Source organism: Rhinatrema bivittatum, chromosome 1, assembly GCF_901001135.1.
Source record: "Rhinatrema bivittatum chromosome 1, aRhiBiv1.1, whole genome shotgun sequence".
NCBI classification, from domain to species: Eukaryota; Metazoa; Chordata; class Amphibia; order Gymnophiona; family Rhinatrematidae; genus Rhinatrema; species Rhinatrema bivittatum.
In genome coordinates this window covers 778,385,509-778,399,464 of record NC_042615.1, presented here as the reverse complement: position 1 = coordinate 778,399,464, position 13,956 = coordinate 778,385,509, and the positions used below count along the sequence as shown (strand labels likewise).

General features: G+C 42.4%; 1 protein-coding gene across 1 annotated transcript in view; it reads left to right on the top strand.

The window, feature by feature from the left end:
- Positions 1-13,956, top strand: part of SMAD4 (SMAD family member 4) — a 180,898-nt gene that overhangs the window by 83,089 nt on the left and 83,853 nt on the right. Inside the window, exons 5-7 of the mRNA XM_029579983.1 lie at positions 4,216-4,431; positions 11,977-12,096; positions 12,396-12,509. Of these exons, the coding sequence (XP_029435843.1) occupies positions 4,216-4,431; positions 11,977-12,096; positions 12,396-12,509 (450 nt within the window). The remainder of the gene's footprint in view (positions 1-4,215; positions 4,432-11,976; positions 12,097-12,395; positions 12,510-13,956) is intronic.

The following is a 13,956-nucleotide window of genomic DNA, read 5'->3' as shown; positions in this document are numbered from 1 at the left end:
CAGCAGATTTTATTGAAGAAAGCTAGGTTTCAGATCAAGTAAAACACTAGTTTATTTGTGAGAAAAAGATTCAGCATCATTATAGATTACTTGGAAACAGAATGATAGTTCTAAAGAGTAGCAAGGAATGAGGGTACAAGAAGTGACTTAACTGAGACACAGGAGGGAATGAGAGTAGAAAGTTTACATGTCTGACATGAGTGGTCTTGGAAAGTGAGAAGAAGAAATAAAGGTAGGTATAGAGAAAGAACCAGGGTCAGCGAGAAGACGTGATGCCGGTTCAATACAGTGGATTTAAAGGAAGACAAATGAACAAAGAAGATGTTGAGAAAAAGATCAGAGCAGAAAAATAAATGGAGGAATGAGGAGATGACATATCAAAGTATTCCAGATCCATGATGTCTGGAATACTTACCAACAAAGGTGTGGTAGAAATCACTATTATGACAGAATTCAAACTTGGTTGGGACAGAGGACGGTGGTAGAAACAGGGTTGGGAGATTACAGTATTGCAAACAACCCTTCCTTATTGAGAGAGAGAGAGAGCAGAGATAAGAGGAGGTGGTAAGGAGAAAACAATGTACATAAAGGAAGCATGACATACAATAGGCTATGAGGTACCAGGCTATGAGGTAACTAGGTTGGAACTAGCAGGCTACTGCAATCTCCCGGAAACCAACTGGGTTGATGGTTGCCAGGTACTGTCTAAAACATCCTGAGGCGAGGGATGAGATGGGGCTCTTCCTCACCCCACAAGGCACAGCACAGGTTAAGTCAGCAAGAGGGGCAATGGGTAGTGTCTCTTTTTAATCTGGTCCTTTTGGTAATTTCAACTGCTGTGGAAGGGGGTCAGAGTTCTCAGAGGAATGGCAGGGTGTCAGTGATAATATTTCTAGAAAGCCGGCAACCCTGCCACACTCACGAACCCTAAGGCCTGCCTCCCATCTTCTCCAAACATTTTCCCCTGGAGAAGTAGGAGATAGGTGATTGGTGGAGGTCTTTGTGTGGCACACACTCTCCGGGCCAATGTAAGGGCATTAGGCACCATAAGTGAACTTTTACAGCCTTGTGCCGTGCCCATGCCTGCCCCTGCCCTCACCACACACACAATTAAAAATTCTGCATTTATAATAACCAGTTTTACATGAAAAAGGATGTTGAAAGTATAGTCTTATCAAGTAAAAAGATCACAACCCTGCAATAAATACAGTTGGAATGCATATGGTATTAGGCCTATTGTAATGCATATTGCATGTGGGCTTTGCCCTCAGAAAGCCCAGAATAAAATGAACTACAATTACAATTTAGTAACCTCCCATGCTAAAAGAGAACTAAGTGCCAGCACTCAAATGGTAAAAATCTTAACTATGAAAAGGCAATGCTGCAAATATTACACAGGCCCTGAATACCAATATACAGTACTTCCTATTAGGAAATCAGAACAAGTTAGGCTACTGTAGATCCCTACACTGAAACTACATGTTAGCAGAATATCTCACCTCGCAAATACAGAACACAAACAGATCATCACCTAATGCAGAATATAGAGACCATAAATTATAAACAGAAACATATAGACAAAAACTGAACTGGAAACCATTACAAGCCAGACTGTATGTGGTGCAAAAATGGAAACATAGAAATACCATTCCTCAAAACAATAAAATAAGGAATATAAAACATTAATAATAATAATAATAGTAAAAACCTATTAATAAAAAGAATAAATATTTCAAAACAGCTGATAAATAGAATAACAGCAATAATTAAAAACACACAAAAATTATAAAACATTTCCCAAATATCAATAAAATATTTAAAAATAGCAAACATCAAATAACACCTAAATAACATCAAATAACACCCAATGTCACCAACACCTTGCCACTTAATTTTCATACCGTACTTGCTTATTCGCAATTCTAACAGTCATTATTCACCTTTATATAACCGTCTACTGCAGACCATATTCGCTACTAAAGTTCTTTGTAAAAAAGGTTAAATCTGTTAAATGCTATTGTTACATCCTATGTTACTTGTAATAATGTTCAATGGTTTATTGTTATTGTTCCATGTTCTATGTAAAAAACCCAGGTCTAACTTCCCAGACCAGGGCAACCTCTTTCGTTACTTGTAAACCGGACTGATTTGTATTGCATACAGGAATTCCGGTATATAAAAATTTAAAATAAATAAATAAATAAATCAAAACATAAAGATTTTTAAAAATCCCTTCTTTCCATACTTAGGAACATTTGATTATCAGTCACCCTGAGATTGCCGTGGATTAGTGTGGGGTGGGCAGAGAAGGGGGATCTTTCTCCTCTTATATATACAAACACACAATTGTTCATTTTCATTCTCTCTCTCTCTCTCTCTTGCACACACGTACTCTCACACACAGATGTTCACACATGCTCTTTTTCGGACATACATAGTCACGTGCTCTTTCAGAAACATACATGTATGCTCTCATATATCTATACTCTCACACACATGAATGCTCTCACATAACGCTTTTTCACTTACACTTCCACACACATGCTTTTACCCGCACATACTCTTTTATACACATGCACATGCTCTCTCATTCGTACATACATACATATACATATGCTCTCTTTCAAACACACACACACACACACACACACACACACACACACACTCTCTCTCTCTCTCTCTCTCACTCACTTTGACTGTGGGCATGATAATCTCAACAGGCTACCAGCGGCCCTATTTTCGTCTGCTGCCGGCAGCCGCTGGGCGTCCTTCATTCTTCAGCTGCTGCTAGGTTGGGCTCTGCCGGTAGCCTGCTGGGCCTCCTCACTTCGGCTGTCAGCAGAGCCTTTTCTGGTTTATATTCTTGTAGGTACATCATTTTCCTGTGTGGCTGCAAGTCTCTTCTTCTGGCCCTAGGGGGTGGGAACCCCGTGGGCACATTCTCTTTATGTGCCACCGCACGGCTCCTGTCCAGCCCCTGATATTAATCAGTCTGATGACAGGGTGAGGCGGCTGCCGGAGGAGTGACTTGAGGGGGGCACCTTTTGCTGCCCCAAACGTTTACTGCCTGAGTCAGCTGCCTCATCCCATCTGATTGAGGTGATAAGAGGAAAACAAGGGGCAGATAAAGGAAGCATGTTGTAGTGATACCACTAGCTATGGGGTAGCTGGGCTGGTATGAGTAGGATAAAACTCCCAGAAACCAACTGGTTTGATGCCAACAGATTTGGTGGTGGCTGGGTACTGTCCAACTTGGCCAGAGGGGGCTGAGGGTTTGTCAACACTCTTACTAGTTTTGGAGGCTGTTCAGATTATTACAAAGCTTTGAATGGCAGAGTGGGGACAAGAGGGGGAGTGAACTGGTTGGGAGCTTGTTTGTTAAGTCAGCCAGTATAATAATAATTTGGAATTTGAGTCGGCCTTTCCAAATAATGCACAAGGTAGCTCGCCTTTTGTGCTGTATTATGGAAAAGTGGGATATAAGCACAATAAACAACAATTAACAAGTCAGTTGTAAGAAGCCTCGTCTCCAAAGAGCTTAAGTGGGTACCTGAGACAATGAGTGATAGTGACTTGACTCCAAGTCACAAGGAATGGCAGTAGAGGAAGTAGGATTTGACCCCTGGTTTCCCCTGGTTCTCAGGCCAGTGTCCTAATCATGAGGCTACCTCTCCTTTAGTAGATACCCAAAGAGGAGGGTGGCACAAACTGATGTGGGAAAGGAGCAATATCTTTGAGAACTGTCTTCTATGGCTGGTAGCTGAGAGTATATCCTAATAACTGGGCACACTGGATTGGCAAATTGGTCTTTTTCTCCTGTCCTCTACTATATTACTGTTATTATGTAACTAATATGTAGCTGGTCCTGTGATAACTTTTATTTAAGTAAAAGCATCTGCTGGGATCACATAGCATTCATTTTGTCCTAAAGATCTGTTTTTAGTAAAATAAATAAATAAATAAATAAAACACATTAATATAATCGGGGATATACTAAAAAAAAAAGTGGTTCTTGCTGGTTGGCTTTTTAAAAACTAGATATGAAAGTGCATTTCTGAAATGCTGAATAACCATCTTAACTTGGATACCTATTCATTTTCCCACTTGTGTATAGTAGATACATTCGAGTCCTTTTTTAGTGAAGAAAATCACTGTTACATCAGTATTCATAATTTCCTTTTTAATATTTAAACTTTTTATTTTTCTTTCACTTAGCTCCATCGAACATGTTGGTGAAGGATGAATATGTCCATGACTATGTGGAAGGACAGCAGTCATTATCTACTGCTGATGGACATTCAATTCAGACAGTTCCGCACCCTCCGAGTAACAGGACATCTGAGACCTACAGTAACCAAGCCTTGTTAGCTCCAGCCGAGCCAAGTACTCCCAGCACCACTAATTTTCCCAACATTCCTGTGGCTTCCACAAGTAAGCAACCGGATGCGGAGAATGGAGGTGTAAGGAGCAGAAAGATTGGTGGATGGGAAAGGGGTTGATCACTGACTTTTGCAGAAGGGTTGGGGGTCTTTATTTTTTTCTTGTTTTTATTAGTTAGTTGGGTTTTGGGGTTTTTTTCCCATTGGTTTTCATTCCATTCAAAACCTGCCACTAATGAGGCAGAGATGGATGATTTAAACCTCAAGTGTTACGGACCTGCTTTAGTGTTGATTGACTTTTTTTTTCTTTGCTTTTAATGCCATTGCAATAGCAGCCCTCTAATTGAGGAGCATGGACTATGGTTCTCCCTAGAACCTATTACATGTATATCCTTAAACTGGCCACTAGGTGTTACTGTTGAGCAATTGTTGGGCTATGAATTGGAATTACAGATGCACTGAGGAGCAGGAACCAGCATTGGAAGTCTAGCCTGGGTTTCACACACTGAAGCATGAAATGCTGCTTTTGAGCCATTCGGTTGTCCCGACTGCAGGTTTTCAAAAGAGAATTATGTTGGACTGTGTCTGGCCTCCACCCTGTGTGAGGCCTCCTTAGTCCTTTGTCCATAGGTCTGATTGAGCCTGTTTTTCCCATTCTTTTTTTTGTGGGAAGTCTAAGTTTGTGTTTTTCATGTATGCTGCACCTTGCAGGTTTTTTCCCTTACCCTGGTGGCCTATTCAACAACCTCTGTCAGCATTTTTCTCGGCCTCATGCTGACAAAGGTAAATAAGCCTTGAAATAATTTGGATTTCAAGAGGGGCATTGCCTTCTACTTGAAATGGACCAGGGCCCTTAAAAAGTCCAGCCAACTTTTTTTTAATTTAACTCAAGCAGGCCTGAATGTGCCAAAACACTATGCACCATTTCTAATTATATAGCAGATTGCATCTCCTTTTGTTATTCACAAGCAGGTCTAATTGTGGTGGATGGACATATGAGGGATGTCAGAGCCATGGGATGTGTAGGTGGCATATGAGGGATGTCAGAGCCATGGGATGTGTGGGTGGCATATGAGGAATGTTAGAGCCATGGGATGTGTAGGTGGCATATGAGGGATGTCAGAGCCATGGGATGTGTAGGTGGCATATGAGGGATGTCAGAGCCATGGGATGTGTGGGTGGCATATGAGGAATGTTAGAGCCATGGGATGTGTAGGTGGCATATGAGGGATGTCAGAGCCATGGGATGTGTGGGTGGCATACATATGAGGGATGTTAGAGCCACGGGATGTGTGGGTGGCATACATATGAGGGATGTTAGAGCCACGGGATGTGTGGGTGGCATATGAGGGATGTTAGCGCCACGGGATGTGTGGGTGGCATATGAGGGATGCTAGAGCCACGGGATGTGTGGGTGGCATATGAGGGATGTTAGAGCCACGGGTTGTGTGGGTGGCATATGAGGGATGTCAGAGCCACGGGTTGTGTGGGTGGCATATGAGGGATGTTAGAGCCACGGGATGTGTGGGTGGCATATGAGGGATGTTAGAGCCACGGGATGTGTGGGTGGCATATGAGGGATGTTAGAGCCACGGGATGTGTGGGTGGCATACATATGAGGGATGTTAGAGCCACGGGATGTGTGGGTGGCATATGAGGGATATTAGAGCCACGGGATGTGTGGGTGGCATATGAGGGATGTTAGAGCCACGGGATGTGTGGGTGGCATACATATGAGGGATGTTAGAGCCACGGGATGTGTGGGTGGCATATGAGGGATGTTAGAGCCACGGGATGTGTGGGTGGCATATGAGGGATGTTAGAGCCACGGGATGTGTGGGTGGCATATGAGGGATGCTAGAGCCACGGGTTGTGTGGGTGGCATATGAGGGATGTTAGAGCCACGGGATGTGTGGGTGGCATATGAGGGATATTAGAGCCACGGGATGTGTGGGTGGCATATGAAGGATGTTAGAGCCATGGGATGTGTGGGTGGCATACATATGAGGGATGTTAGAGCCACGGGATGTGTGGGTGGCATATGAGGGATGTTAGAGCCACGGGATGTGTGGGTGGCATATGAGGGATGTTAGAGCCACGGATTGTGTGGGTGGCATATGAGGGATGTCAGAGCCACGGATTGTGTGGGTGGCATATGAGGGATGTCAGAGCCACGGGATGTGTGGGTGGCATATGAGGGATGTCAGAGCCACGGGATGTGTGGGTGGCATATGAGGGATGTCAGAGCCTCGGGATGTGTGGGTGGCATATGAGGGATGTTAGAGCCATGGAATGTGTGGGTGGCATATGAGGGATGTCAGAGCCACGGGATGTGTGGGTGGCATATGAGGGATGTCAGAGCCACGGGATGTGTGGGTGGCATATGAGGGATGTCAGAGCCTCGGGATGTGTGGGTGGCATATGAGGGATGTTAGAGCCATGGAATGTGTGGGTGGCATATGAGGGATGTTAGAGCCATGGTTGCATTGGTTTCCCTTCTAAGGTCAGCTTCTGTTGAAGAGATTTGCAAAGCTGCAACATGTCTTTCCCATTATTGTTTAGGCTCTGACTCCAGCAGTAAGTTTAGTCAGTCTCTTTGAGGGGCAGAATCATACTATGTCCCACTTATGGCCCATTTTTATTGTTTTTGTCACGTAACACCTTAGTGTGTTACCTCTAACGCCCACTCAGGTTTAACCTTGTGGACACTCGGAAGGTCCTACCAAGCACTTCCCAGACCTCCCTGTACCTGCGCATGTACCCCTACACTGGTAATCTCTCACGCACAAAGTGGGTTCCCTTGTGCCTCTGGGCAGGTAGGTCCTTGTCCACAATCTGTCCCCTGGTGGTTTCTAGGGACACTGAAATCCCACACAGCCTAGAGGAGGCACAGTTTAGCAAAATGCACCCACAGACCAAATACAGAAAATGCTGGGGTCTTGAATCGTTCCAGGACAGAGCTAACAAACTGAAGAGCTTATTAACCAAAAGGTGGAACAGTGAATGGAAAAAAAGATTCAGTTTGCAAAGAATAACATAAACTATCAGGGACTTAAACTGCCAAAACTGTCTATAGAATCTTAAATTGGGAAGTCCAAGCCCAGCATTTTCTTTAGTATTAGTCAACATCTCAAAACGTATTGGAACTCGCTTTCCTCTCCAAATAACCTGGATAAACAGGGAACGGAGACAAGGAAGATCATTTTTATGTCAGCCAACAGGGCAGCATATGCAGCGCTTACAAAATCTTGGGAAGTACCATAATTTTTAAAAGGACACATCAACCCATACAGGAAACAGGCAACTCCTGCCATATATGCAGTTGTATTTGTCCCCCACAATAATCTCTAGATAATTTGCCTGGTATAGTAAAGAAAGGTCTCTGGGGATTCAGACACCCAGGTACTTCAATTTATCGGTAACCCATTTGAATGGGAAGGGACCCCCTCCAATTTACCTGCAAGTCTTCGCACAAAGATAGTGCCTCTGACTTCTTAAAATTAATATTCAATCCAGCAAATGACTGGAATTACAAAAATATGTTTTGAATAATTGGTATACCCGCATCTGCATCCCCCCAGAAAAGAAGAATATTGTCTGCAAGAAAGGAATTTTTTAGTATTTCAGTCCCTACAGCAATGCATTGTAGATCTAAGCTTCTCCTCACGTTAATCACTAAAATTGTACAGCCAGCACAAACAGAAGCAGTGAGAGCGGGCACTCTTGTCGGACACCCTGCGTAGCCGAAAAATATCAGAAAAGCCCCATTAATAAGGAGTCTAGCACTAGGGTTCTTGTGTAAGATTTTCAGCCATTGTAAAATGTCCCCATTAAACCCAAAACACTCCAGTGCCCAAAACATATAGTCCCATAAAATGGAGTCAAAGACTTTTTCCACATCCAGACTTAAAATGAAAGCTTTTTTAGTGGGATTCTCAAGATCCTTACCTCATGTCTCCCTTGACAAAACCTGTTTGATCAGAAGCTATCAGTGCCAGAAGGGCAGAGTTTAGCCAGTTGGCTAAAACAGTTGCTAGTATTTTTAAATCTACGTTTGTTAGAGAAATTGTCTAATATGATCGTAATTCATAAGAATCTTTATTCTTTTTTGGGAGAACTGCTATGAGATTGATTACGTTGCCATATAATAAAATATCATTGTATAATCTCATCAGGGCGGGCAAGATCTGAAATTTTAGTATCTTATAAAATTTGGATCCTAAACAGTCTAATCCAGCTGCTTTACCCAGCTTTCATTTCTGTATGACACTATAAATTTCCGAATCCCTAATAGGGAGATTAAGCCTCACAAGATGCTTATCAGAAAGAGTGGAATACCTAACATATGTAAAAACAAAAAAATATATATTCTTAACCTCATCATTCTTGGCTCTCTTATCATATAAAGTCTGATAGTATGAAAAAAAACAGCTTTCAGTCTATTTTGCTGTATTATGAATATCACCCTTATCCCTCACCCCAGCTCAGTTCATGTTGTCATATTTATAGAGGACATAAAAGCTTTAGCCTCTTATTTTATCGCGGGAAAAATCGCACAGTTCCATTGTACTGGATCCACAGTTTGGTTAAAGCAAAGCAAAGGGCATCCCTTTTTCATGCAGATCCACACAGATCAGCACCATGTGCTTTCTGAGGGGCGGCCACATGCACCGAATAATCTTGGAATAAAAGTAGTTTATGGCCAGTGATTTTTAGTATTTTTATCTCGTGGGACCAATTTAAAATTCTGGCCACTCTAGGTCTTGGCCTACTGTTCCTCTCCCTCACTGCGCTAACTAGATGTGCCCACTCACGGCACTTTTTATCCTTGTCCACATTGATGCCTAATTCCTCCGGAAGCCATTTCTCCACAATCTGGCACAGTTTTGCCTCTTTCACAGACTGTGGCAGCCCAAGAATGCACAGACTGTTCCTGAAGTTCCTGTTCTCTTGGTCATCAAGACGTTTAATAAACGAGCATTGCTCATTTGCAAGGCTGCAGTTTGGGCCTCTGACCTCTGCAGCCTATCTTCCAGGCTTTCTTTGATTTCTTCCATGGAGGTATGTTGTTTTATGAGTCTCTCATCTAGCACAAGGGACATACTAGCAGTATCTGCTTTATAATATATATTCTGATCCAAGCAATACTGTGGTGTCCCGGCACCTCCGCAGCCGCTATGTTAGACTCACCAACCTTCACTCTGTCGCTTATGCTGTGAGGGGTTTTTTTGCTCATAGAAAATGTTCGAAAGGTGCCCCACGTATATTTCAGCTCCAGGTAAGATCATCTTGTAGTATAATTTAGTGATAATGTGCCTCGAGATCTTTTAAAATAGGTGCCCTATGGGAGATGATGCTGGAGCCTCTACTCCCCTGCTTCCGATCAGCAGCATAACCAGAAATCTGAGAATAAGAAAAATTGTAATTAATATCCCCTTTTCTCCTACTGGTTTCAGAGTAATACAGTAGATGGGAAGCAATAGAGTAGGTCATTTGGTTCTTAACCCAGTCCTTGCGACACCCCTATCCAGGTTTCTAGGATAAGCACAATGAATATGTATGAGAGAGCTTTGCATATAGTGGAGGCAGTGCATGCTACAAATCTTTTCCAAGGATTGGGTTGAGAACCCCTGGTTTAGTGGACCTTAAGAGTGATTTGATACTCGGAAATTTTCTCTATAGAGTGATCACGTTCTCTAAATCGTAATTGAAAATCATCATTGGCCATTTTTAACAACCAGCCAAATTTGCAAGATATTTATATTAGTTTAGTTTTGACATTCAAAAAAAATGGAAGACAAGTGCTTATAAAGGCCATTTTACTTTTTACCGAGAATATTTCATAATATGACATCCATTTTTTTATTTATCCATTCGTTGATATATTTCAGAGCTATTTGGGTTATACACATGAAATTGTTTAACAAGGTTAGCAAATCATTTCTCAGTTTTCAATAGGTTTTAGTTTGATACCTTTTAGTATCAGTTAGACCAGGCCTATGAAACATTTAATATCAGGAGTGTCCTCCTTCAGTTCTGCCAGAATACCTGTGTATCACATATGCATAGTTAGATACCATTTAGTATCAGTCAGACCAGGCCTATGAAACATTTAATATCAGGAGTGTCCTCCTTCAGTTCTGCCAGAATACCTGTGTATCACATATGCATAGTTAAATACCGTTTAGTGTCCGTTAGACCAGGCCTATGAAACATTTAATATCAGGAGTGTCCTCCTTCAGTTCTGCCAGAATACCTGTATATCACATATGCATAGTCATCTAGCTTTGAAATGCACATCAGAAAATGTTTGTTAATCAACACATGTGGCTAGGTATTGGAAGATTATCAGTAGCTATATGGTAAATAGCTACCACAAAATACAGTAAGCTTCTGAGAGATTTCAACCACCAATTCAGCGGCCAGCGATAACCAGAAAATTGGAGTCTGCCATTAGCTTTTATTATCTGCATGAAGCGGCAGTTACAACCTTAAACACCTTACTGGATGGACCATTTTGGCCCTGATCTGCCCTCATTTACTATGTTATTACATGAGTAGGTGATCAGGGGCTAGGGTGACCAACTGCCCAGTTTTATTGATTGATTGATTTATTTATTTATTTATTTATTTATTATTTTATTATACCGAGTTTCATGATATGAATCACATCAACCCGGTTTACAATTAACAATGTGAATAACTGCAGAGAGTAACATGGTAGAAACATTTCCCAATTCGACATCAAATATAATAAGAAACTTAACAAATAAAAACATTGTAACAATATTTAGGATGTGAGGAAGTTACAAAAAACAAGGAAAAATAACTAGGATCTGAAAGGGGGGGAAATTAAAGAAAGAATATTAACATTTTAGCCAACTGTATCAATTAATAAATATGTATAAAATTATAAAATATAGATGGGGGTAGGAAAGATTGACCAAATATGAATTGTAGTGAAGTATAATAATATGTTGTTGTCACTGCGTGTGAAGTTAGTGGGTTTTTGTTACAGTTCACTAACTTTTGTGTTTATGCTGATGGGTGGAGAATTTAATCCAGATCTGGGAATGCTTTTTTAAAAAGCCAAGTTTTTGGACCGGACAGCCTGGCTTTCCAGCCTGTTGTACAATGTCCGGTTACAAGGGTAACTGGACACTAGTGAAACCTGGTCAGGCAAGGCCAGGACCAATCAGTGGTGGCAGCCTGGCAGCGCTGCAATCGCCTGCCTGTTTTCAGGGCTCAGTTTGACTCTCCTCCTCCTCCTCTGCCTCTCCCACAGCTGTGCCGCCCTTGTGGCTGCTTCATGCTGTCCTCCTGGGAGGTCGCAGAGGAAGAGGAGAGTTGACCCCAAGCTCCAAAGACAGACGGGCAGAATCTGCCTAGGGAAACATCAATGCTCTATTTGAAAGGTAAAAAGGGGGGGGGGGGGGGGGCAGCTGTGGGCGGAGCCCCCCCCCAAGTGTCTGGTCCTGCTCCATGGAAAAGTTGGCAACCCTATCACGTACCCATTGAGTGGTTAGTGCATATTCTTCGTACAAAAGTTGTTTGCTGTCCTATCTGGCATCTTTAATATCATTGGCTTCTTTGTTAGGTCAGCCCACCAATATATTGGCAGGAAGCCACAATGATGGACTTCTTCAGATTGCACCAGGGCCCCAGCAAGCAGCACAGCAGAATGGGTTCACAGCTCAGCTAGCGACCTATCATCACAGTAAGTGTGCATGGCACAACAGATGTGAAACTTTTACAATCTGACAATTTAATTCTTTTTGTTTCGATTACTAATGTTTTTGTTCAATTTTTTGACTTTGTCATTTTATGTTTAATTTTATGTCACTGTTATTTGTTGATTATTATGCACGTTTTTATGTAAATTGCTTAGAGCTTTTGCTAAGACTGAAGCAAATAAAACTTTGCTTCAGTCTTAGCAAAGCGAGAATGCTAGAACTAGAGTGGAAAGTTAATATCTGAGCAGATTAGTGCAATGACATTATTCTGTTGCTCTTCTAGACAGTACTCCACCCTGGACTGGAAGTAGAACAGCGGCATTTACATCTAATCTATCCCACCACCAGAATGGACATCTTCAGCATCACCCCCCCATGCCTCATACCGGACATTACTGTAAGTTCTGGCTCTTTTCTTTATTGTTTTGGACAAAGATCAGATTGCCGAGTTGTCATTCTATTTTGTATTTATTTTATTTCTTTGTGGCATCCATCATACACCAGCATTACATTGGGGTGACAGCTGTATGAAAGTATTTGTAGCAACATTCCCTTGAATTTTATTCTAAGAATCAGCAGGATCTGCGTATATATCCTCCCCACCTATCGAGCTTTTGGTTTAAAAATTGCCTGCATGTAAGCCAAGCAAAAGTTTGATTTGGTCTTATATTAGTTAGGTCTCCAGAATTTATTATTTCATTTATTCTAAGCCTTTTCCAGAACAGTTTACCAAATTGTGGCCAACACTAAGATCCCTTGAAATCTGAAGAAGCCCAAAGCATTTTTTTTTTAAAAGAATATGCATCGTCGTCACTTAAGAAGCTCTCATAGATGTTATCAAGTTTGCATAAGAACATAAGAAATTGCCATGCTGGATCAGACCAAGGCTCCATCAAGCCCAGCATCCTGTTCCCAACAGAGGCCAAACCAGGCATTGCTAATTATTTTGTACGGTCTAGCAATTAATTTCCGTTAGAAATCATTTTTATGTACATCATTTTTAGCAACTGGGTGACAAAAATATTATCTCATTTACCATCTAGAGTTGAGAATTTTATAGCAAGTCAACTAGTGCAGTGTTTCTCAGCTCGTGTGCTGGGGCATACAAGTGTACCATGGGGAATCTCCTTCTGCTCCTAGGAGCCAACGCTTGAAAAGAATTGGGCAGGCTGAACTCAACACAAATTACAGCGTCCCCAGAAAAAAAAGAACCCAGTGGGTCAGGAGTGTGACTGACCAGTCTGCATTTAAATGTCCAGAGGAGCAAGTAATTGGGAAGACTCATGTGGCCAAAGCAAACACTAGGAAAGTCTCATGTCCCATCAGTCCTTCTTCTCCCCAGTCCAGCTCACCCTCACCAATCTCCTTCTCTCCTGCTCCATTCCTCTCCAACAGCCCATCCACCTCCCCCATCCTCACTTGTCACCACCTCTCTCTCAACCCCCCTTTTTCTCTCATTCTCTGCCTCCTCTTCTCGCCATCTTTTCCTCCTCCCCTCCTTACTCCCTCTGAAGTCTTACTTTGCCCCCCCTCCCCTTCATGGGCGTATTTTGAATTTTATGTTTGGAGAGGGGGGGTGGGGGTTTAATATCCTCTTCCAGCTGCATTCCCTACATCCCCTTAGCCTGCTCTGCACCCCATTTCCCATTCACCTGCCCTTCTCTGTTCCCTCCCAGTTCCTCCTCCCATCCCTTCGCTCTCAGCACGTCCCTCCTAACTCCTCCTTTGCAGCCTTGGTTCGACCGTCCCTTCACTGATTCCCACGCCTCACCAGCCTTCAGTGGCAGGCTCCGCTCACTGTTCAGTTTGTGATTTCCTGCCGCGCCTTGAGCCCAGCTACACTT